Raw genomic sequence first — 22,711 nt, 5'->3', positions numbered from 1 at the left:
TTGGGAGTCTGCAAATTCCCCAGTTACTAGGAAATTTTAATTCTGTTCCTAGTCTATATTTTTCTCAGATGATTTTCATTTGTCTGACAGAGTCCATTCAGGGATCACTTGTGAACCGGAACTGCTGAGTTACGGACTACCTGAACGCTGATGTAAAACAGTCCCGCTGATGTGATTGCTCCGTCTTTCAACTGGATCGACTAATCAGATGCCTCTGAAAAATTGTCCCGCTGCTCAACCTTTGACTAACATTTCGGCCTTCCTGGGCTCTAATAACAGTGTCCTAATGTCAGCGGGAAGTGGTTACAGATACAGTGCATCATCCATCGTGCCTCCTAACAAGCCAAAATGCTATCTAAAGGAGTTCCCTGGCATATGGGACAAATGTGTTCCTATAATGCAAACTGATGTACCACCCTCATCATGAGTCTGAGGGGCCCACCAATTCTGTTCCTAGTGGTTATAAAAGTTTCAAAAATTAGGCTTATGGTCTTAAGGACCCATTATAACACTCCAGAAACAAAAGGGTGACTCAGTCAATGGTTTGTCTCTAGGATCAAAATTCAAAGAGGTGAAAATATTGTGGACTGTGTTTTAACATTGCTGTCGCCATTTTCATATTCAGTGTCCATTTTGTTTATAAGGTGAAATTAAGTTAAAAAAAGTTTAAGCTTTTTAACTCTATTTCCTACAAACAGTTATTCATAGCTAACACTAGCATTTCCTGCCAAAGGGTCAAGTGAACCTACACTAGACGATTAGATGGTGTCATAATTCATACTTTCTTATTTACATATTTGGCTAACCTCTGGCTGTACTTTTGCTATCTAATACATGGTTACACTTTGGAAGTACCCTAAGCACTGCCTAATTTATCTCATTTAGAGCCAATCAAACTAAAGATAAATCAGAACAGCTTGTTAGCAAAATAACTTGAATCAGAGCTGACCACCATGTTCCACCATCTGTCCCCTGTATGTGCTAATTGTGGGTTTTGATTACATAACTGATTCTGGAAAACAAGTTGATGTAACAGTTATGCTCCCGAGTCCTTTCTGTGACACTGATTTCAATCAGCCTTGTTTTGGGGGTGCACATTCTTTGAATAAACCATCCATATATGACTGACACAGGAGTCTGAGTGGTTTGTGTAGCTCTTCTTGTACTACAACATAAACAACAAGCTGATAGCCAAAATCAAATTAAATGGAGATAAAATTAGAGCAATCTACTAAAACTGGGGAAAAGACCGTGTACTTCATCTCAATCTATTCAGCACAGTACTTGAAATTTTGGCTGGAGCAATAAGACAAGTAAAGGAGATCAAGGGGCTACAAGTTGGAAATAAAGAAGTAAGAGCATTGCTATTCACAGATGCTATGATAGTGTACATAAGTGACCCCCACAATTCTATGAGGATAAAATAGAAGCCTCCAGAATGGGAAAAGATCTTCACCAAACCTAAACCTGACAGCATGCTAATAGCCAAAATATATAAAGAATTCAAGAAATTAAAAACCAACAAATCAAATAACCCAATTTAAAAATGATGTACAGAGCTAAACAGAGAGTTCTCAACAGAGGAATTACTAATGGATGAGAAGCACTTAAGGAAATGTTCAACATCTTTAGTCATAAGGGAAATGAAAATCAAGAACTCTGAGATTCCATCTTAAATGACAGAATGGCTAAGATAAAAAACTCAAGTGACAGCACATGCTGGTGACAATGTAGAGGAAGGAAAACAACTCACAGCTGCTGGGAGTGCAAACTTGAACAACCATTTTCAAATTCAATCTGGCTTTTTCTTGTCAGGTCCCATCCCGTGGGAAAAATCGAATCAGAGTTCACCTGAAAGAGGGAGTGGGGATTGAAAATAGGATACAGAGATGCGAGAAATAACGAATCAAGTCGGGAAATTTCTGATCAAGATTCACTTTACTGCCGACTAGCAGGAACATATAAAGAGCAAGGTCAATAGGCTCTATTCTAATCTTACTCACCCTAGCCCGCCGGGCAAGAATGCAATAGCCTAAATCGCTCCCTGTAGAATTTCCTAGTTCTCTGAGTAGTTCCTTGTAAGAACTTCCTTGATCCTCTGGGTGGTTCCAAGTTGGGATTTCCCTACTTCTTTCAAAGGTAAATAGTCCAAGGATAGCCTAGAACACAAGACCTCATGAGGTAAAGGTCAGCAACTCGAAGGTCACAGCATACAGCCTAAGTACAGGATTTCTGACATGGCAACCATAGTGCCTACTCACTGTCCTAAGACAGGCTCTCCATAATTTTATTTTTAGAAGGGGCATATGTGGGAAGAAGCCATGTCAAATTCTGCCATGTCGTGAAATTTGCAGGCAAATGGATGAAACTAGAAAAGATCATCCTGAGTGAGGTAACTAACTCACACCCAAAACCACATACTAGACATGCTAGGCATGCTCACATGCAAATGGACATTAGCCATAAAGCACAGGATAACCAGGATACAATCCACAGACCCAAAGAAACTAAGTAACAAAGAGGGCCCAAGGGAGTCTCTTGAACCTTATTCTTAAAGGGAAATGAAATAAGCATTGGAGGTGGAGAGAGGGAGGAAATTTTGTGGGAGAGGGAATAGGGAGGGGGCAAGGGTAGAGATCAGAAGTAGAGAGATTGAACAGAGGACAAGGGAGGAGAGAATGAAAATCAGATGGGGACATCTCTAGGATGTGCCAGAGAACTGAGTTAGGGGAGGCTCCAGGAATTCCATGCATGGTCACTCTAGTTGAGACTACTAGCAGCAGGAGATATGCAGGCTTAAATGGCCACCTGCAGGTCCAGCTTCCAGGGGAGGGATAAGGACACCAACCCACCCACAAAACCCTAGACCCAAAATTTTTCCTTCCTACAAGATGTGCAGGGACAAAGATGGAGCAGAAATTGAAGGAATGGGAAGCCAAAGACTGGTCCAACTTGAGACCCATCCACCAAAATAGCCAAAGGCTGATACTATTAATGAAACTCTACTATACTAGCAGACAGGGGCATATCTTCACCCAGCAGCTAATAGAGACAGAAGCAGAGACCCACAGTCAAACATTAAACAGAGCTCAAGGAGTCTTACAAAAGAGTTGGGAGAACAACTGAGGGACCCATAGGGACCAAGGAAACCACAATAATACCTGAAAATCAAATAACCTGGACCCATGGTGGTTCACAGAGGCTGAGCCATCAAATAAAGAGCATGAATGGATTCGACTAAGGACAACTTCACATATGTCACAAATGAGCAGTTGGTCTACATGTGGGTCCCCCAACAACTGGAACACAGTTCCTCTCCAACTGTGATGCTTGTCTTTGGATCCTGTCCCCCTAACTAGGCTGCCTTGTCTGGCCTAAGTGAGAGAAGATGCTCCTAGTCCTTCAGAGAATTATTGTGACAAGGAGGTTTGGTACCCAAAGGGGACTCAGAGAATGGGAATTCTCTGAGGAGAAGGAGAGGGGAGAACTGATGAGAGGGGGTGTGTGATAAGGGGGGTTGGAGAAAAGGATAGAGAGGGCTGTCATCAGTATGTAAAGTAAGTTAATTAATGGAGAAAAATGAAAATTCAATCTCTTTAGCCAACAAGGAAATTCAAATAAAAACAACTCTGAGATTACATCTTACACCTGACAGAATGGCTAAGATCAAAACCAAGTGACAACTCAGCTGATGAGAACATAGAGGAAGGGAGAATACTCCTCCATTGCTGCTGGGAGTGCAAACTTGTACACCACTTTGGAAATCAATTTGGCAGTTTCTCTATACATTGGAAGTAGATCTGTTTAAAGACCCAGCCATACAACTCCTGAGCATATACTCAAAAGATGCTCCATTATACCACAAGGACACTTGCTCAACTATATTCATAGCAACTCTATTCATAATAGCCAGTATGTGGAAACAAACTAGATGTCTCTCACCTCCCCCCCCCCCCAAAAAAGTGCTACATTTAAGACCCGGAGTATTACTCAGCCATTAAAAACAAGGACATTGTAAAATTTGCAGGCAAACTGATAGAGCTGGAAAATATCATGCTGAGTGAGGTAAGCCAGACCTAGAAAGAATAGTATGTACTCACTTATAAGTGAATATTAGACATAAAGTACAGGATAACCATGCTACAAACCAAAGACATCAAATAAGATAAGAGAAACAAGAAGGGCCCAAGGGTGGTTGTTTGAATCTCACTGAGAGGGGGGAGATGATGAGACACTGAAGTGGATGGAAGGAGGAAACTGGATGGAAGAGGGGTTAGGGATGAGAACAGGAGAGATGATACGTGCAGAGGGCAGAGGGAAATAGTACTGAGAGAGACAACTAGACTGAATGGGGGCATGTCTTAGATGAGCTAGAAACCTGACCTGCCCATTCCCTGTAACCAGACAAGACTTCCAATGGAGAGATTGAAACACCAACTCAACCACAAAACCTTAGACCCACAGTTTGTCCTGTCTACAGGTGTAGAGGTGTAATAGATGGAACAAGAATTTAAAAAGGTCCAACCAACGACTGAACCAACTTGAGGTAAATTCCGTGAAGCCCACCCCTGACACAATTAACAGTATTCTGCTACACTTGTAGACAGGAACCTAATATCCCTGTCATCAGAGAGGCTTCGCCAGCAACTGATGGAAAGTGATGCAGAGACGCACAGCGAAACATTCAGCGGAGCTTGAGGATTCTTTAGAATAGGGAGAGGAAGGATTCAATGAGCCACAGGTGTCATGCGCAACACAAAAATAACCTACTAAAACACCACAAGAAAATCAACTAACCTTGGCCCATTGTGGCTCACAGACTGAACTGCCAACCAGAGAGCATGCATGGGACAGACTTAGGCTCTCTGCACATATATAACAGTTGTCCAGCTGGTTCTTCATGTGGGGCTCCTAGAGCAGGAGCAGGGACTGCTTCTGACTAAATTGTCTGCATTTGGATGCCTTTCTCCTCACTGTGCTCTCTTGTCTACCCTCAAAAGAAGAAAATGTGCCTAGTCTTACTGTAACTTGATATGTCAAGGCTGGTTGACATCCAATGGAGACCTACCCTTTTCTGAGGCAAAGGGGAGGAGGAGGAGGAGGAGAGGGGAGAGGGAATAGAACCTGTGATTGGCATGTAAAGTAAATAAATAACTAATACTTTTAAAAAGCAAAAGAAATTGAAGACGCCAGAAGATGGAAATATCTTGCATGCTCTTGGACCAGCAGAATTAACATAGTAAAATGGCCATCTTACCAAAAGCAATCTACAGATTTAGTGAAATCCTCATCAAAATTCTAAACCAGTTCTTCACAGACTTTGAAAGAACAATTCTCAACTTCAATTGGGAAAGCAAAAACAAAACAAAACAAAACAAAACAAAAACAAGATAGCATGGACAAATGGATTGAGCTAGAAATGATCATAATGAGTGAGTTAACCCAGAAGCAGAAAGACTCAAATGGTATATACTCACTTATATCTGCATACTAGCCCAAGGGGCATGTCCCACGAAAGCCTTCACTTACCAGAAAACTGAGACAGAGGGGAGGACATCCTATTCAGACTCTAGATGAGAGAAGCATGGGAAAACAGCAAAGTAGAAGGATCCAGAGGGTACTAGAAGCCTACAAGTAAAACATTATGATAGGCAGATTTGGGCCCAGGGGTCCCGCTCAAACTAAGGCACCAGACAAGGACAATACAGGTGGTAAACCTTAAACCCCTACCCAGATCTAGCCAATGGACAGAACATTCTCCACAGTTGACTGGAGAGTGGGGTATAACTTTTACACGAAATCTGTTGCCTCATATTCGACCATGTCCCCTGGAGGGGGAGACCTGGTGGCACTCAGAGGAAGGACAGCAGGTTACCAAGAAGAGACTTGATACCCTATGATCATATAGAGGGGGAGGTAATCCCCCTCAGGAACAGTCATAGGCGAGGGGAATAAGGGAAAAATGGGAGGGAGGGAAGAATGGGAGGAGACAAGGGATGGGATAACCATTGAGATGTAACAAGAATAAATTAATAAAAAATAAAAAATAAACAAGATGGCAAAAACAGTACTGAATAGTAAAAGAATTCCTATAAGTCTCTCCATTCCAGATTTCTGTTATACTACAGAGCTACAGTAATAAAAATGCATGGTATTGACATAAAAACAGCCATAATGATCAAGTAATCAACTTGAAGACCCAGACATAAAGACACACACATATATGGATAGTATTTTTTAATAAAGAAACAAAAAACACATATTGGAAGAATGAAAACATCTTCAATAAATGGTGCTGGTCAAACTGGATTGCAGCATGGGGAAGAACACTAATAGATCCATACTTGTCACTCTGCACAAAAGTCAAGTCTAAGTGTATCAAAGACCTCAACCTAAAACCATAAACACTGAACCTGATTTTAAAAAAGAAAGGAAGAAAGAAAGTCAGAAATAGCCTGAACTCATCGGAACAGGAAAAAAGTTTCTAAATAGAACCCCAGTGCCACAGGCCCTAAGACCAACTATTCATAAATAGGACCTCACGAAACAGAAGAGCTCAGTAAGAGAAAAGACACCATCATTCAAACAAGGCAGCAGCCGAGGGAATGGGAAAATATTTTTACCAGGTCCACAACTGATAAAGGACTAATACTCAAAGTATATAAAGAACTCAAGAAATTAAACTAAAACAAAACAAAACAAAACAAAAACCCAAAGTCATCCAGTCATCTAATTTCAAAATGTAGTACAGAAAACTCACAAGAGAGGAAACTAAAATGGCTGAGAAACATCTAAAGAAACCTTTATTTTGAAAGATTTAATTTGGTACAATGAAAATGGAAAATCAAGTTGTTACAGGAAATACAAATACAAATCAGTGGGTTGTATCAGTTATAGCAGTAGTCATGTCTCACTTGAGTAAATATGTCCCACAATCACATCACATCTGGCTTTTCAATGACTGAGGTATCTTGTAAGCACAGCAGTGGCTGTTGCTTGGAGAAGAATGTGTTCCTTCTGTACATGTTGTCTTAAAGCCATTCCTTCCTTGTCACAACCATGCAGGTCACACTCTGGGGTAAGTGGCAAAACTAGCAATTCCACAGTGGTTTCTCTTGTTTCTGGCAATCTTCACATATCCTCCCATGCCCCATTTTTTACCCATGCTGAAAGAAAAGATGTTTTCCTTTAGTGAAGATAACACAGCACAGTAAATTATTATAATAAGTCCTCATTTGAACATTAAGTCAGAGGCCATCTTAATTGAAAGTACCAGAAAACGCAGAGAGTCAACTCCCAGGACCCCATAATTACTGCACACAAGGCTATGAAAATTACAGCAAGGAAAAGATAGAACAGGTTTACACCCATGGGTAGCTCACACATAACAACTGTGTCAGATTGTAGAAAAATCAGTGGCACAAATATGATGTTAGCACCCAAGGAAACTAGTGGCTGAATCTGAACATTGTGACCACACAGTATGAATTGGTTGTTCCAGCTGTAGAGAGAGCTCAGAGTGTCAAGCCCTGGCCATGTAAGGGGACAAACTAAAATTCAAATCCAGGATCCCAATGAAAGACATGATGGGGCTTGGAGATGGCTCACTGCCTAAGAGCAAGGGGACAAGAGCCCCCATCCAGCCCCTGTGTCAACCATACATGTTTTCAAGGATGTATAGAAGTAGCAGCTCTTACTGGAGCTCCAGGTGAACTGATGTCCATTTCAGGACTGCACGGGCTTCTGCCCACATGAATCATTTACTCATACACACTTATACATAAATAAAATAACAAATGCCAGGAAGCCTGGACTCCTGTCTGCAACCCCAGAGGCCAAGACATAACTGGGATAAACAGGTGGGCACAGTAACCAAAAGAGTGAACTCTAGGATCAGTGGGATTCCCTGTCTCCATTGATAACTGGAGCACAACTGAGGAACATAACTGATGTCAATTTATGGACTATATAAGGACACACAAACATAAATGCAAACATGTATTCATGCACACAAACACATGCTCATGTATATCCACATGCAAATATGCATGCACATACATGAGAGAAAATAAATACATAGAAAATGCTTTTTGTTTAACTTAAGGGAACAATATATTGTAAGACTTATGCAGCCACAAGAAAAAGAAAAGTCTCTTTCCAACTTCAAATTTAAAAAGTGGCGATATATACCTGCCCTTGACCAGCCAGTATTCCCTATCGTCCAGTTCACTTCCTTCAAAGCCATAGCCAACCACTAACATACCATGGTTGACAAAAGTTCTGCTGCAATTTGGCTCATAATATATACCTGAAAAATAAAATCAAGAAATCAGTGAGAGGCCCCAGAAACCTGATAATAACAATGGTCTCGAACAATCAGTCATACATTTTCTGATTTCACTGAAATGATAACAACTCCAGTAGCAATAGGATCAGTTACTGACAGGAATCTTGATACAGGTTGTCAGTAGAATCAAAAAAAAAATCTAAGTGATCATCAGCATATTGGTAAACAATTCTCTACATGCATATAAGCTGACGCACTCACACCTTGTGGTTTCACTAATAGGAATCAATTGCAAGCAAGCACTGCTGGGCATAAATTACTTAATTTAAGACCCTCTAAGGTTATTTTTTGTTGTTTTTTTTAATTTATTCTTGTTACATCTCAATGGTTATCCCATCCCTTGTATCTTCCCATTCTTCTCTCCCTCCCATTTTCCCCTTATTCCCCTCACCTATGACTGTTCCTGAGGGGGATTACCTCCCCCTGTATATGCTCATAGGGTATCAAGTCTCTTCTTGGTAACCTGCTGTCCTTCCTCTGAGTGCCACCAGAGGACATGGTCGAATGTGAGGCACCAGAGTACGTGAGAAAGTCATATCCCACTCTCCACCTCTAAGGTTATTATAGGAATGCCATCTACTAAAAATCTTGAAGACATATCACATGTACAAAAATTGAGAAATTAAGTTAATCAATAAGCCTGATGTATTAGGAACTGCTCACATGCAAGGGGGAGGTCATGTCAAGCACAAAGGACACACAAGATTGTTGACTGGATAGCTGTAAAATATGCAGACCCACATATTCACACCATGTTCTATATTCTTAAAATGGTCTGCTGAACATAAATGCCAAGGGTACATCACACAGTTTAAAAATAATATCTAGAAGGGCACATGCTTACCTCTTCTATAGAACTGGAAAGAATCGTGCCTTGCATCGATTGCAACAGAAATGGGCCCTACAGTTGCCACAGCATCCATTAGAGCATCCTCGTTCTTTGGGACTAACACAAAGCCTCTGATACTAGCAGTAGAGTTCTCTGGACTGTACCTGCAGGGTCCATCCTTGATACCATAAAGAGTTAAAAAAAACTAGGTTACTTCCCTCCGGGCCCTGGAGAGCAAGAGTCAGAACCACATTCTCCACTCTGAAGCTGAACACCCCCAAATATGGGCTCTTATAAATCATCTGAGGAAACAAAATGCTATTGGGAAATTTGGAACTGGAAGTCAGCTCTTATGTTATCAATGACATCCTTTACAGTTTTACTGTCCATGACAAAATTTTATAGTTAAGAAATGTATATTATATATAAATGTTTTACATGTTGTCCATGTTTATAGAAGTAGGATCAGCTACAGGGAAACCATAGCAATAGACAACCCTGCAAAGACAGCACTGCAATGACAGGCATGAAATGAGAAAAGCATAGAAGATCTATTTACCTTTGCTTCATATGGGTAGGTTGCCTCTGACTCCAGACCTCCATTTTCATCCACATACATCAATGCACGGTACGTATTTCCTCCATTACAGCCCAGATTGCCTTGTGGTCCAGAACAGTCAATCAGGTTCTGTACACTCAGAGGGGTCAGTTTGCCTGTTTTCCGGAACATCTGTCCTTCTATGGCACCAGCCACAGAGAAAGCCCAACAAGAATTGCATCGGCCCTAACAAGAGATGAAAAGACAAGCATTCACAAATGGCAACTCCAAATCAGACAGATGAATAACATGCGATAAATGAACTACTGGAAGTTAATGGAAGCCTGTCAAGAGACAGTTAATATTATTTGGAGACTTGACTGCTAGCAATTTGCTCATGACACAGTAGTTGGCCACACACATGCACATAAGGGCAGGACCTACTGATATCTGCAGGTTATAAGTTACAGTGTAAGACGACATGAAGTCTAAAGATGTGATGGCAGACACTAGGTGGATGTGTAAGGCTACGTTAGTGGTGGAGTTAAGTGACTGATGCATATCACATAAAAGCATAGGAAGAATACAAATATTCTTGAAACATCAACTCAATCCACACAGACAGGTCACTTCCTACCTTCTTCAGTGGTTGAGGAAGTTGGGTATGGGGCATAGAAATACCTGTCTCCGCACAGGGGTCACATAGCCTTTCTTTTTCCAGTTTATGGAATTAGGCACATCACCAGCCAGACGTTTCTGGACACTTTTCACATTCTTGAGAGGTGGGATCGGCATATCGATCATCCATTTCCTGAATTCTTCCCCAGTCTTTAAGGAAAAGTACATAAATCATGAAAAGCAAAAGATGCCAGTGAACTGAAGGAAACAATACAATGTGAAGCTCCACATGTCGCACCCACCATGTCACCATAGGCGTTCATGTCCATGATGAAGCCGTCCTTCCCCAGGCCATCCTCACCATTGTGCAATTGGATCTTTTTCAGGTTTTCTTCCCATACTGCTCTCCTCTGCCCTTCTTCCTCCTGGAAGTAAAAATAACGGATGACATTGATTGTTAATCACTGCACAAGCTGACCAAGTACTGGCTGCATGGCTGAAGAGAAGGCAGAGGGAGGCATCTCAGGTCACTGAAATAATCCATTGGCCACAGATCTAGAAATAGAGATCCTGACAACTGAATACTCATCTCTATTTGGGCAATTCTTCAGGTAGACAGTTACTATGGCCTCTATTGTGCCAACACCACAGCAGCAAGCTCTCTGAACTCCCTCTGGACAGATCTAATGTTACTTACCATAGTGTAGTTTTTTTCATATTGTATCTTCCAATCCTGCCATTCAGCATCCAAACTTGGATCAGGTGATGCAGCAGATGAGGCCACTCCCAAACACAGGACAGCCAGGAAGACAGCAGCAGCCATGCCTCAAGAACACAAAAGGGAAGAGAAATGAAGGTGTGACTACACCAACACTTGTAATCCGCTTCTCACTCCTTCCTGAGAAACCAAAACATCCATGCTGGATAAAGTTATTTGAGCTATTTAGTCACAGATTTTGGAAATGTGTAAATATATATTTGCACCAAAGGCTTAATAAATGGTATTTAGTTTACCCATAAAATTGCATAGCACCTGGAAGGATTGGAGAAAGGGGAAACTGGGAACCAGGTGTAATGTATGAGGAAAGAATGAATGAATAAGTAAACAATAGATGGGCAAATAAATAAATAAAAGACACGACAAGAATTCTATGAACACAAACTGCATATATAGCGAAATAATTCATCAGAAGGATGAAGATGCACCTCAAAGTCCAAAACTTAAGCAACTATGGACTTGTGGCATAGGTAACTAGGATTTGTAATAAAGCAAAATTTCTCTTACATAGCACAAGGTTTCCTCCTGGATTGGGGCTACATGACATCATATCCCTTCTTGACATACATCAAGAAACTGGGTTAATTTCAACATGACCTATTGAATCCTCCTTACAAAATAGAAGAAGGTCTTCTGCTCCTAACCCATCTCTCCTAACCTCGGGTTTTTGCAACCACACACATTACCTTAGTGAGGGAAGAGTCACATAGAAAAGTCATTGTAATACAGATCCACAAGAAAAGGTGAGGTACTAAAGGAAGCCATGCCCAGGATTTCAGATTAAGACATGCTGGATCTCTTAAGCCACACCCATTATAGACCCAGGACATGTCTGGTTTCCTCTCTAGTTTCCCCACCCTCCTCTAAATCCACACAGCAGGACTAGTGAGGTTCAAAAGAGTCTCATTCCTGGGGCTCTGCTTGGTTCTCCGTGGAGACTCTCAAAGCTCTCTCTCATGATCACTTTCTTTTCTGCTTTTGTGGACATAGAATCTCACCTGGGTGCGTGCTGCAGCCTCAGTGCACTCCACAGCCTTTCAAAGGTTACTGACGTCCCGGGATCTGGCCCAGCAACGCTTCACTCGGGCTTTAAATCCCAAGCCTCTGGTTAGTCAGTCTCACCCCTCAACCTTGTCCTGGTTTGCTGTGCAGTGGTGAGATTGGGCCTCCAGGCTCCAGGCTCCAGGCTCCGGGTCTCCAGGCACCGAGTCCCTAGGCTCTGTCTGGGACTCCAAACTCTGAGACTCTAGGCTCTTACTAAACATGACCCTACCTTTTCTGAAGGCATGGCTGTGGCCACCTCAGTGGCCTGTGTGGAGCTCAACCTGTGGACCTGGTTAGAGGAACAGCGAGCCTTTCCACATTGGATCACTTCGTATGTGATATTTTCCTGGCGAGTGGCTCAGGAAAAAAAGCTTTTCTTGGTAAAGAAGTACCACATTTCTTGTTTAACCCACAACTAAAGTGATATTCTATGACCTCAAACCTTGGAACGCCTTTTTCTCACCCTCGGGTTTAACACACATGACGTTCACAGGAATTTTTAGGGGAAGGTGATGTGTAACACAGCTGCAATATTCAGGGCTAAATCTAAGAGGAAAGATGAATATCCTTGCTCTCAGAGTCCCCTGAAAGTGTCTGGCTTTTCTTTCATTTAAATTGAGTGCACATCAGCAAGAACCATCAAATTGTCAATCTTTTTACTGGGTAATGCATGTGTCACCTGAATGTTCCCACTTTTCCCCCTTTATATACCTCTCAGTGACCTGAGGGACAACATTGTGTGCAAATATCACCACTAGATCTCTGGAAAGATTTCCTTTTTCTTTAGAGAAACTCAAGACTCATCACACAATAATCCTCAGCACCCTTCACTTCAATTTCTCTGCATGGGAATGTGCCTGCTACCAAAGGTGGAGTGGTCTTCCCTACCATCCACATGATGGAGGTAATTTCCTCTATACCAGTTGAAAATAGACCATTAGGATATGAGTTAGTCCCCAGGACCTACTGTCAAAATACATCCTTTCACAAGGTTTTGAGATTTTCTATTACATGATGTCTTAGTTAAGGTTTTTATTAGTATAAAAAGAGACCATGGTCAGGAAACTCAGTTTTTATTTTTTGGACCCATTCTTCTGGTTTCCAAACCTTATATTTCATTTCATTTCATTTCATTTATTTTTATTTTTAAATATATTTCATTAATTTATTCATATTACATCTAAATTGTTGGCCCATCGCTTGTATCCTCCCATTCCTCCCTCCCTCTCATTTTCCCCTTGTTCCTCTCCCCTATGACTATGACTGAGGGGGACCTCCTCCCCTATATATGCTCATAGGGTATCAAGTCTCTTCTTGGTAGCCTGCTATCCTTCCTCTGAGTGCCACCAGGCCTCCCCATCCAGGGGACAAGGTCAAATATGGGGTACCAGAGTTCATGTGAAAGTGAGACCTCACTCTCCACTCAACTGTGAAGAATGTCCTGTCCATTGGGTAGATCTGGGTAGGGGTTCGAAGTTTATTGTACGTATTGTCCTTGGCTGGTGCCATAGTTTGAGCAGGACCATTGGGCCCAGATCTGCCTGTCATAATGTTCTTCTTGTATGTTTCTAGGACCCTCTGGATTCTTCTATTTCCCCATTCTCCCTTGCTTCTCTCACCTAGTGTCCCAATAGGATGTCCTCTCCTCTGTCCCACTTTCCTGATAAGTGAATACATTCATGGGACATGCCCCTTGGGCTAGTGTCCAGATATAAGTGAGTATATACCATTTGTCTCTTTCTGCTTCTGGGTTAACTCACTCATTATGATCACTTCTAGTTCAATCCATTTGTTGACAAATATCGGGAATTCCTCATTTTTAATAGCTGAGTAGTATTCATCTCATTTTTAAATCAAAGTGTTCTTCTATTCTGTTTTTTAAAAGATTTGTTTATCTTAATTTTTCTGCATTTTCAATTCTTTATTTATTGCTAATCTCTTTTTAACTATTAAATTATATTTTTCTTTTACTTATAGCCACCTCATTCTTCTCCTCTCAGTCCCCCCTCACACATTCCTTATGCCCAATTCCGACTTCTTCTCAAAGAAAGGGATGCCCAAAATGTGTACCAATTCACTGGCATCTCAAATCTCAGCAGGACTAAGCTCATCCCCTCACAATGAGGCCAGACAAGGCAGCCCAGCTAGGGGAAAGGGATTCAAAGGCAGGAACAGAGTCAGAGACAGTCCCCACTCCCATTGTTAGGGAACCCACATGATCACCATGCTTCACATCTGCTACATATGTGTAGGGGGACTAGGTCTGGCCCATGCAAGCTCTTTACTTGGTGGTTCAGACTCTATGAGGCCCCAAGGGTCCAGGTTAGTTTACTCTGTAGGTCTTCCTGTAGTGCCCTGGACCCCTCTGCCTCCCTTGATCCTTCCTCCCACTCTTCCAAAAGACTCCCTGAACTTGGCATATTGTTTGGCTGTGGGTCTCTGTGTCTGTTTCCATCAGCTGCTAGATGAAACCTCTCAAAAGACAGCCATGCTAGGCTCCTGTCTGTAAGCATAGCATAGTATCGTTAATAGTTTCAGGGGTTGGCTCTTTCCCGTGGGGTGAGTCTCAAGTTGGGCCAGTCATTGGTTTGCCATTCCCTCAATCTTTGCTCCATCTTTATCCCTACACCTCTGTAGGCAAGACAAATTTTAGTTTTGAAGGTTTTATATGTGGGTTGGTGTCACCATTCTTACACTAGAAGTCAGGCTGGCTATAGGAGGTGGCAACTTCTGCCTCCATGTCCCCTGCTGTGAGGGATCTCAGATAGGGTCACTCCAATAGACTCCTTGGGGCCTCCTCTGGTCAGGAGATTTCCATTCTCTTCCCAGTTTCTCTCCCACCAACCATTCACCTCCAACCCATGCTCTCCCCACATCTGATACCCAACTCATTACCCTCCCCACCCTGTCTCCCACACAGCTCCCTCCCTCCACCAACCTCAGACGTTTCTTTTATTTCTTCTTTTGAGTGAGATCCAGCAATCTACCCTTGGGTCTTTCTTCACTTATTTGGATCTGTGGGTTGTAACATGGTTATACTGTACATTATGGCTAATGTCCATAGACAAGTGAATGCACACCATGTGTCTTTCTGCATCTGGGTTACCTCACTCAATGATGATTTTTTTTTAGTTCCATTCATTTTCCTGTAAATTGCATGGTGTGTTTGTTTTTTAATACCAGAGTAGTATTTGATTGTGTAAATGTACCATATTATCTCCATCCAGTCTTCGGTTGAAAGACATCTAGGTTGCTTTTAGATTCTGCCTATTATGAATAAAGCTGCTATGAACATATTTGAACGAGTATCCTTATGGCATGGTGGAATATTTTTGAGTATATACCCAGGTGCGGTGTAGCTGTGTCTTGAGGTAGATCTAGTGCCAATGTTCTAAGAACCCACCAGATTGATTTCCAAAATGGTTGTACAATTCTGCACTCCTATCAGCATTGGAAGTGTGTTCCCCTTGCTCTACATTTTCACCAGTATGTTCTGTCATTTGAATTTTTAATCTTAGACATTCTAACTGGTGTAAGATAGAATCTCAGTGTTATTTTGATTTTCATTTCCCTAAGGACTAAGGATGTTGAACATTTCTTTGAGTCATTCTTGGCCATTCAATATTCCTCTGTTGAGAATTCTCTGTTTAGCTTGGTACACCATTTTTAGTTGGTGTTTGATTTCTTGAGTTCTTTATATATTTGGGATATTAGCCCTTTGTTAGATGTAAGGTTAGTGAAGATATTTTCCAATCTGTATGCTGTCATTTTTTCTATTAACAGTTTCATTTGCCTTATTGGAACTTTTCAGTTCCATGAGGCCCCTTTTTATTAATTGTTAATCTTACTGCCTGAGCTGTTGGTGTTCTCTTCAGGATGTTATCTCCTGTGGCCATGAGTTCAAGAGCATTCCCCACTTTTTTCTAATAGATTTAGTGTATCCAGTTTTATGTTCAGGTCTTTGATGCACTTAGACTTGAATAGTGTGCAGGGTGAAAAATATGGATCTATTTGCATTCTGCTCTATGCAGACATTTAATTATACCAGCACCATTTGTGGAAGATGCTTTCCTTTTCCACTGTGACTTTGGCTTCTTTGTCAAAAATTAGGTGTCTGTTGGTATGTAGTTTTATTTCTGTGTCTTCTATTAGATTTCCCTGATCAACCTGTCTTTTTTATGCTAATACCATGCAGTTTATATTACTATTGTTCTGTAGTACAGCTGGAAATCAGGAATAGTGACACATCCAAAAGTTCTGCTATTGTAAAGAAATGTTTTAGCTACCTGGGCCTTTTATTTTTCAATATGAAGTTGAGAATTGCTTTTTGAAGGTCTGTTGAGAATTGTGTTGGAATATTGATGGGAATTGCATTGATTCTTTAGAGTGCTTTTGGTAAGATGGACATTTTACTGTTAATCTTACTGATTCATAAGCATGAGAGATCTTTCCATCTTTGAATAGCTTCCTCAGTTTCTTTCTCCAAAGACTTAAAGTTCTTGTCATGCAAGTCTTTCACTTGCTTGGTTAGAATTACAACAAAGAATTTTATATTATTTGTAGTAATTGTGAAGGGTGTTGTTTCCCTAGTTTCTTTCTCATCCTGTTTTTCACTTGTATACAGGAGAGCTACAGAATTGCTTTTTGCTATAATTTTGTATCCAGTCACTTTGCTGAAGATGTTTATCAACTGTAGGAGTTCCTTAGTAAAACTTTTGGGGTCACTTATGTATACTATCATATTATCTGTGACTGGTGATACTTTGACTTCTTCCTTTCCAATTTGTTTCCCTTTGATCTCCTTAGTTATCTTACTGCGCTATCTAGAACTTCAAAGCACTATTTTGAATAGATAGATAGTGGGCAGCTTTGTCTTGTCCCTGATTCTAGCTGAATTCCTTTACATCTCTCTCCTCTTAATTTGATGTTATCTATAGGCTTGCTGTACATTGCCTTTATTGTGTTTGGGTATTGCCTTGTGTCTCTGATCTCTCCAAGATTTTATCACAATAGGGTGTTGAATTTTGTCAAAGGTTTTTATGGCATTTAATGTGGTGATCCTGTGAAATTTTGTTTCTTTCAGTTAATTTATATGATGGGTTACATTGATGGATTTTCATATGTTGAGCCATCCTGGCATCCCTGGAATGAAGCCTATTTGATGTGTTCTTTGATTCAGCTTAAGGGTATTTTATTGAGTATTTTTGCATCAATATTCATGAAGGAGATTGGCATGAAACTATCTTTCTTGGTTCTTTTTGTGGCTTAGTTATAGGATGACTGTGATCTCAAAGAGTGAGTTTGGCAGTGTTCCTTCTGTTTCTGTTTTATGGAATAGTTTGAGGTGTGTTGGTATTAGATCTTCTTTTATTATCTGTTAGAATTATGCACTGGAACCATCTGGTCATGTTCTTTGTCTGGGTTTTGAGACTTTTAATGACAGTTTCTATTTCCTTAAGGGTTGTAGGTCTATTTAAATTGTTTGCCTGTACTTGATTTAACATTGGTAAGTGGTATCAATCAAGAAAATCTTCCATTTCATTTAGATTTTCAAATGTTGTCAAGTACAGATTTTGAAGTAAGACCTAATGGGTCTTTGCATTTTGTCAGTATCTGTTGTTATGGTTTTCCTTTTCATTTCAGATTTTGTTAATTTGGGTACTGTCTCTCTGCCTTTGGGGTAGTCTAGCTAAAGATTTGTCTATCTTGTTGACTTTTTCAAAGAACCAGCTCTTGGTTTTGTTGATTCTCTGTATTAATTTCAGCCCTGAGTTGGATCACTCTCTGCCATCCACTCCTCTTGGGTGTGTTTGCTCCTTTTTGTTCCAAAATTTTCAAGTGTGCTTTTAAATTGCTAGTATTAGATCTCCCCATTTTTCCTTTTTAAAATTTAATTTGTTTATTTTTAATCTATCCACTTTATATCCCAATTGTAGCTCCCTCCCTTGTCTCCTTCCATTCCCAACCTTCCTCCCTTTTCCCCCTCCTCCATACCCTAGTCTTCAGAAAGGAGGACCTCAACTCACTTACCGTCTGACCCCATCCTATCAAATTTCATCTGGACTGTCTGAATCCTCTTCCCCTCTGGCGTCGCAAGGCTGCTGCACCAGAGGGAAGTTCTGTAAGGTGCTGAAAGAAGGTACATTTGTTTTGTGTCTGAATGAAATGCTGTAGATATATCTATTAGTTTCATAATGTCTGTTACTTTCATTATTTCTGTGTTTAGTTTCTGTCTTCATGAATTGTCCATTGGTGAAAAAGGGATGTTGAAGTTTCCTACTATTAAATGTGTAGGGTTCAATGTGTGATGTAAGATTTAGTAATGCTTCTTTTATGAGTGTGGGTGCCCTTGCACTTGGGGTATAGATGTTAAGAATTAAGATGTCATATTGGTGATTTTTTTTCCTTTGATGATTATGAAGTGTACTGCCCATCGCTATTGATTAATTATGGCTGAAGGTCTATTATATTAGATACAAGAATGGCCACTACAAGTTGCTTCTATGGTCTGTTTGCTTGGAAAGCCCTTTTCCATCCTGTTACTCGGAGCTATTGTCTATCTTTGTTGCTGAGATGTGTTTCCTGTATGAAGCAGAATGATGGATCCTGTTTTGCATCCAATCTGTTAGCCTGTGTCTCTTTACTAGGGAACTGAGTCCACTGTTGTTGACAGGTATTAATGAGCAATGATTATTAAATCTTGTTATTTTTTGTTGGTAGAAGCATGTGTGTGTCTGTGTTCCCTGTTGAAGTTGTTTTTAGAAAACTCTGTTAGTTTCTCTTAGTTTCTCTCTTAACCTGGCTACCACACAAATAATAGAGACTCTATTATATTTGTTTATAATGAGCTTCACAACACAATCTTTAGCAGTTTAAGTATGTTCTTAACCCTCTATGTGATCCTAACTCCATCTTTGCCATAGTGCCCAAGTTACTTGCTTTTGATTTCTTTTGTTTCTCCAGTTGAATCTTCTTCGTCTCTCCTGTACCTCTGCTTGTGGCTGAATTCCTTTGGCTGAATCTCCTAACTCCTTTTCCCTTGACTGGCAGGAAGTCCAGCCCTATTCTTTCCTCTTCTCCTGGATAGGCTGTAAGATTATTTATTGAATTCTCAGGGAGACAGCTGGGAAGAAGAGATTAAAACAATATTAAGACAGAAGACAAGAGTTTAAACTACAGGGGAATAGGGTAAAAGTGGGAGGGAGGGAGGAATAGGAGGATACAAGTGATGGGGTAACAATTGAATTGTAATCTGAAAATTAATAAAATAAAAAAGAGTTTAAACTACGCAATAACATTATGCCTACAGTTTCCCTTCTTTTGTCTTTTTCTGATGTGGAATTATTTATTTCCTTTGTTTTCTTAGATGTAGTTAACCTCCTTGGATGAGAGTTTTCCTTCTAGTATTTTCTATAGGGCTGAATTTGGGGATATTGTTTAAATTTGGATTTTTGTCTTGATATCTTGTATTCTCCATCTATGGTGACTGAGGGTTTTGCTGAATATATTAGTCTATGTTGGCATCTATGGTCTGTAAGGGACTGAAAGACATCTGTCCAGGTCCTTCTAGCTTTTAGAGTTTCTGTTGAGAAGTTGAGTATAATCCTGTTAGGTCTGCCTATTATAAGTTACTTGAACTTTTTTCCTTGTAGCTTTTTATATCTTTCTTGGTTCTCATATCCTTCTGCCTTAGCTGTGTTAGGATATTCAGGGCTTATTGTAGTAGCTGGACTCTGGTGGTGTTGTATTGCCATGGGTCTTGTTGATAATGTTTTTTTTTACTGTCCTAAATTGTTTATTAGGCATGAATTTTACAAACATAACGTATATTAGCGGTAATGGTGGAGCTGGAGAGTATTGCGTCTTCTCCAGGCTGCACAGCGAGAGCCACCAATAGTGTGGTGGAACTTGTGACCCTTTCCAAGGCCTCGACTCTTCCGGCCAGCAGATGTCAGCCACGTATCTCTGTGTGTTTGTGGACTGGCTGGGTGTCAGGATTTCTTCTGATAGCTTTATGGAATGGATCAATGAGGATAACCTCAAAAATTTATATGTGGAATCTTCATCAACCCAGTAAGAATTCAGGGCTCTCAGAGCTCCACAATGGCGTCCAGCTCTCTCCTCAGCAACAGACTGAAGGCCTCACTCAAATTTTAGCTGGTTAACACCATGGTGGACAGGCTTGCTGTAAGTTGCACCCTTAGGAACTGGGCATTTGCGGCCACCAGGGTGGACACGAATCCTGTAAATGACATAACCTTGCTTGGCCTTGTATCCCAGCCTTTACTCCTTATCAGGCGGAGTGGGGCAGGGAGCCCTGTGCAGTGCAGAGAGCTGTCGGTATTGCCAGCAGCGGACCCTCAGAAGGAAGGGCATCACATCGGACTGCTTCTTCCTCCATAGCTCCTGGACGCATTTGTACGCACCCATCTTGGCTCACCCGATGGCTGCCGCCAGAAGAAAGGCGTTGATAATGTATTTTATACTGGCCTTTAGTCATCTTTGCTGTCCTTGATGTTGGCTCTGGTAGCTGTGCCTCAGGGATTCAGGCCTCCTGCAGCCCTCTGCTGGCTATGCTGCCTGTGCCCCTCTGCTGGCTCTGACTGATCTGATGGCTGTGCCCCAGGTGGCACAAGCAGGTAGAAAATGGACAGGAATGGGTCACTGCTGTCTTTCCTGCCTATGCCCCATGTGGATCAGGCAAGTGGAGAAAAAGCTGAGCGGGTTCTGCACTGTGTGTTGCTCAGCCACCCACCCCCACAGACCTCCCTGGGATATCAGGCTACTGGGGTGGGCCCCATGTTCAGCTCACCTCTGCTGCCTATGCTCCAGGTGGAAGTGACCATGGCAACTCTTATAAAGAAAAACATTTAATTGAGGCTGACTTCCACTTTCAGAGGTTTAGTTCATTATCATCATCATGGCAACATGCAGGCAGACATGGTGCTGGAAAAGGAACTGAGATTTCCACAGATTGATCCACAGGCAACAGGAAAAGAGTGCCACACTAGAGTGCTCCATGCCCTTGTTGACTCATGACATTTCCATATTCTTCTTAGTATTTTCTTATCATTCTGGCAGGGATGTACAGCTATCTTAAAGTTTTATTCTTCTTTTTCCCTAGATAGCAATGATATTAAGCATCTTTCCCCATGATTTCTATTGGTGCATCTTCTCTTTTGAATCATTTATTTAAATATTTTCTATGTTAAATCCTATTTCCTCATTACTAAAGTTTAAAGTTCCACATCTATTTTGAATAATCTGCCAGTATAATATATGTGATTTTAAAATCTGAGTCTCACAATACTACTTTACATCCTACCTTATAATTATAAAAATTCTCTTTTCAAGAATAGGACCCTTACATTTGAATTCAAATATATGCGTTATAAAAGAATTGTGTTTTAGTATTTTTTGAAATAAACATTTAACATGAGGTTAAAAAAAAAGAGTAGCACACTAGGCAATGGTTTGAGTATCTGAGACCCCCAAAGCAGTCCTATTAGCAAAACACCTTCTCCAACAAAGACACACGTACTCCAACAAGCCATAACTCCTTATAATGTCACTGCTATATGCCTATGCAGGTAATTTTCACTCCAACCACCACATGTGGAGATTACGTATTGTCCTTATTCATTCACTGTGGCATTTTTCTACTTTTTTATATCAGGAAATAAATATACCAGGGGTCGTGCAGCCCTCTGCTGGCTCTGCTGTTTGTGCCTCTGTGCCACGGTACCTGTCTACTCTATAACCTACCCTACCCAAAGAAAGCAAAATCTAAGCTTAACCAATATATTTATAAATATAGCAGAAACAAGGAGTGATATTTAAGTCATACAGAGTACGCACAATAATGCCTGTAAGTCATTGAACACCTATTCCTTCAACATCTGTCTCTGGGTATTTGCTAACAATATCTGCCCATGTCTTTGTGTCACCCCATTCCCATCAAGAATCCTGATAATGCAAGTCAATACCAATTATTATTTCTATCTGTTCACCTTTTCAATCTGATCAGGGATTTTTCTGAACTGTGACCTATTTGAAGTCTGGTCATCCTTGTCAGATATCCCTTCAACTCTGATTGTGTTTTGCTGGAATAATTTTTTGAATTTTCAGATCCCTACCCTTATCCTTGGCTACAACAGGGAAATTCCACTTCTCCAAATTCCATTAAGAATACAGAATGATTAGTGATATTAAATAAAGACTAAGATGTCACTGATCATCTCAATAGGCATTCTAGTCATAGGTGTAAAATGTCCTCCGACATGCATGAGAAGCGGATGCCATTTGTTACTAAGAACGTGTGTCTAAGCCATCAGAATCCATCACAAAATCTCATCCTATAGTCACCTAAACCTTGCCTGGATTTTTGTGAATTCTCTACATGGTGATCAGCCACAGATTTCTGCACACTGTAGACAGGTGTTGAACTCAAGGATAAAGGTCAACATCTCACCTAAGAAAATAGGAGATGGTGAAGTTGTTGGAATTATGTATTCTGTGGCCGAACCCAGACATCAGCAGAATTACATTGGCATATTG

At 40.8% G+C, this 22,711-nt stretch overlaps 1 protein-coding gene and 1 pseudogene across 2 annotated transcripts in view; both read right to left on the bottom strand.

The window, feature by feature from the left end:
- Positions 1-7,066: 7,066 nt before the first annotated feature.
- The window catches only part of LOC311597541 (cathepsin M-like), a gene marked incomplete at its 3' end in the record, with an annotated part of 107,048 nt that continues 91,403 nt past the window's right edge, over positions 7,067-22,711 (bottom strand). Inside the window, exons 2-8 of the mRNA XM_084781733.1 lie at positions 11,030-11,157; positions 10,635-10,757; positions 10,396-10,542; positions 9,736-9,960; positions 9,192-9,354; positions 8,191-8,308; positions 7,067-7,166 (exon numbers count right to left, since the gene is read on the bottom strand). Coding sequence (XP_084637859.1) covers positions 7,067-7,166; positions 8,191-8,308; positions 9,192-9,354; positions 9,736-9,960; positions 10,396-10,542; positions 10,635-10,757; positions 11,030-11,155 — 1,002 coding nt within the window. The 5' untranslated portion in view covers positions 11,156-11,157. The remainder of the gene's footprint in view (positions 7,167-8,190; positions 8,309-9,191; positions 9,355-9,735; positions 9,961-10,395; positions 10,543-10,634; positions 10,758-11,029; positions 11,158-22,711) is intronic.
- On the bottom strand, positions 19,944-20,612 carry LOC311598757 (large ribosomal subunit protein eL15-like; annotated as a pseudogene). The gene has a single exon. The product of its transcript is annotated as a large ribosomal subunit protein eL15-like (transcript).

Source organism: Acomys minous, assembly GCF_964271855.1.
Source record: "Acomys minous genome assembly, chromosome: 5".
Lineage (NCBI taxonomy): Eukaryota > Metazoa > Chordata > Mammalia > Rodentia > Muridae > Acomys > Acomys minous.
The sequence above is the reverse complement of the archived record's forward strand: the minus strand, read 5'-3'. Positions and strand labels throughout refer to the sequence as shown.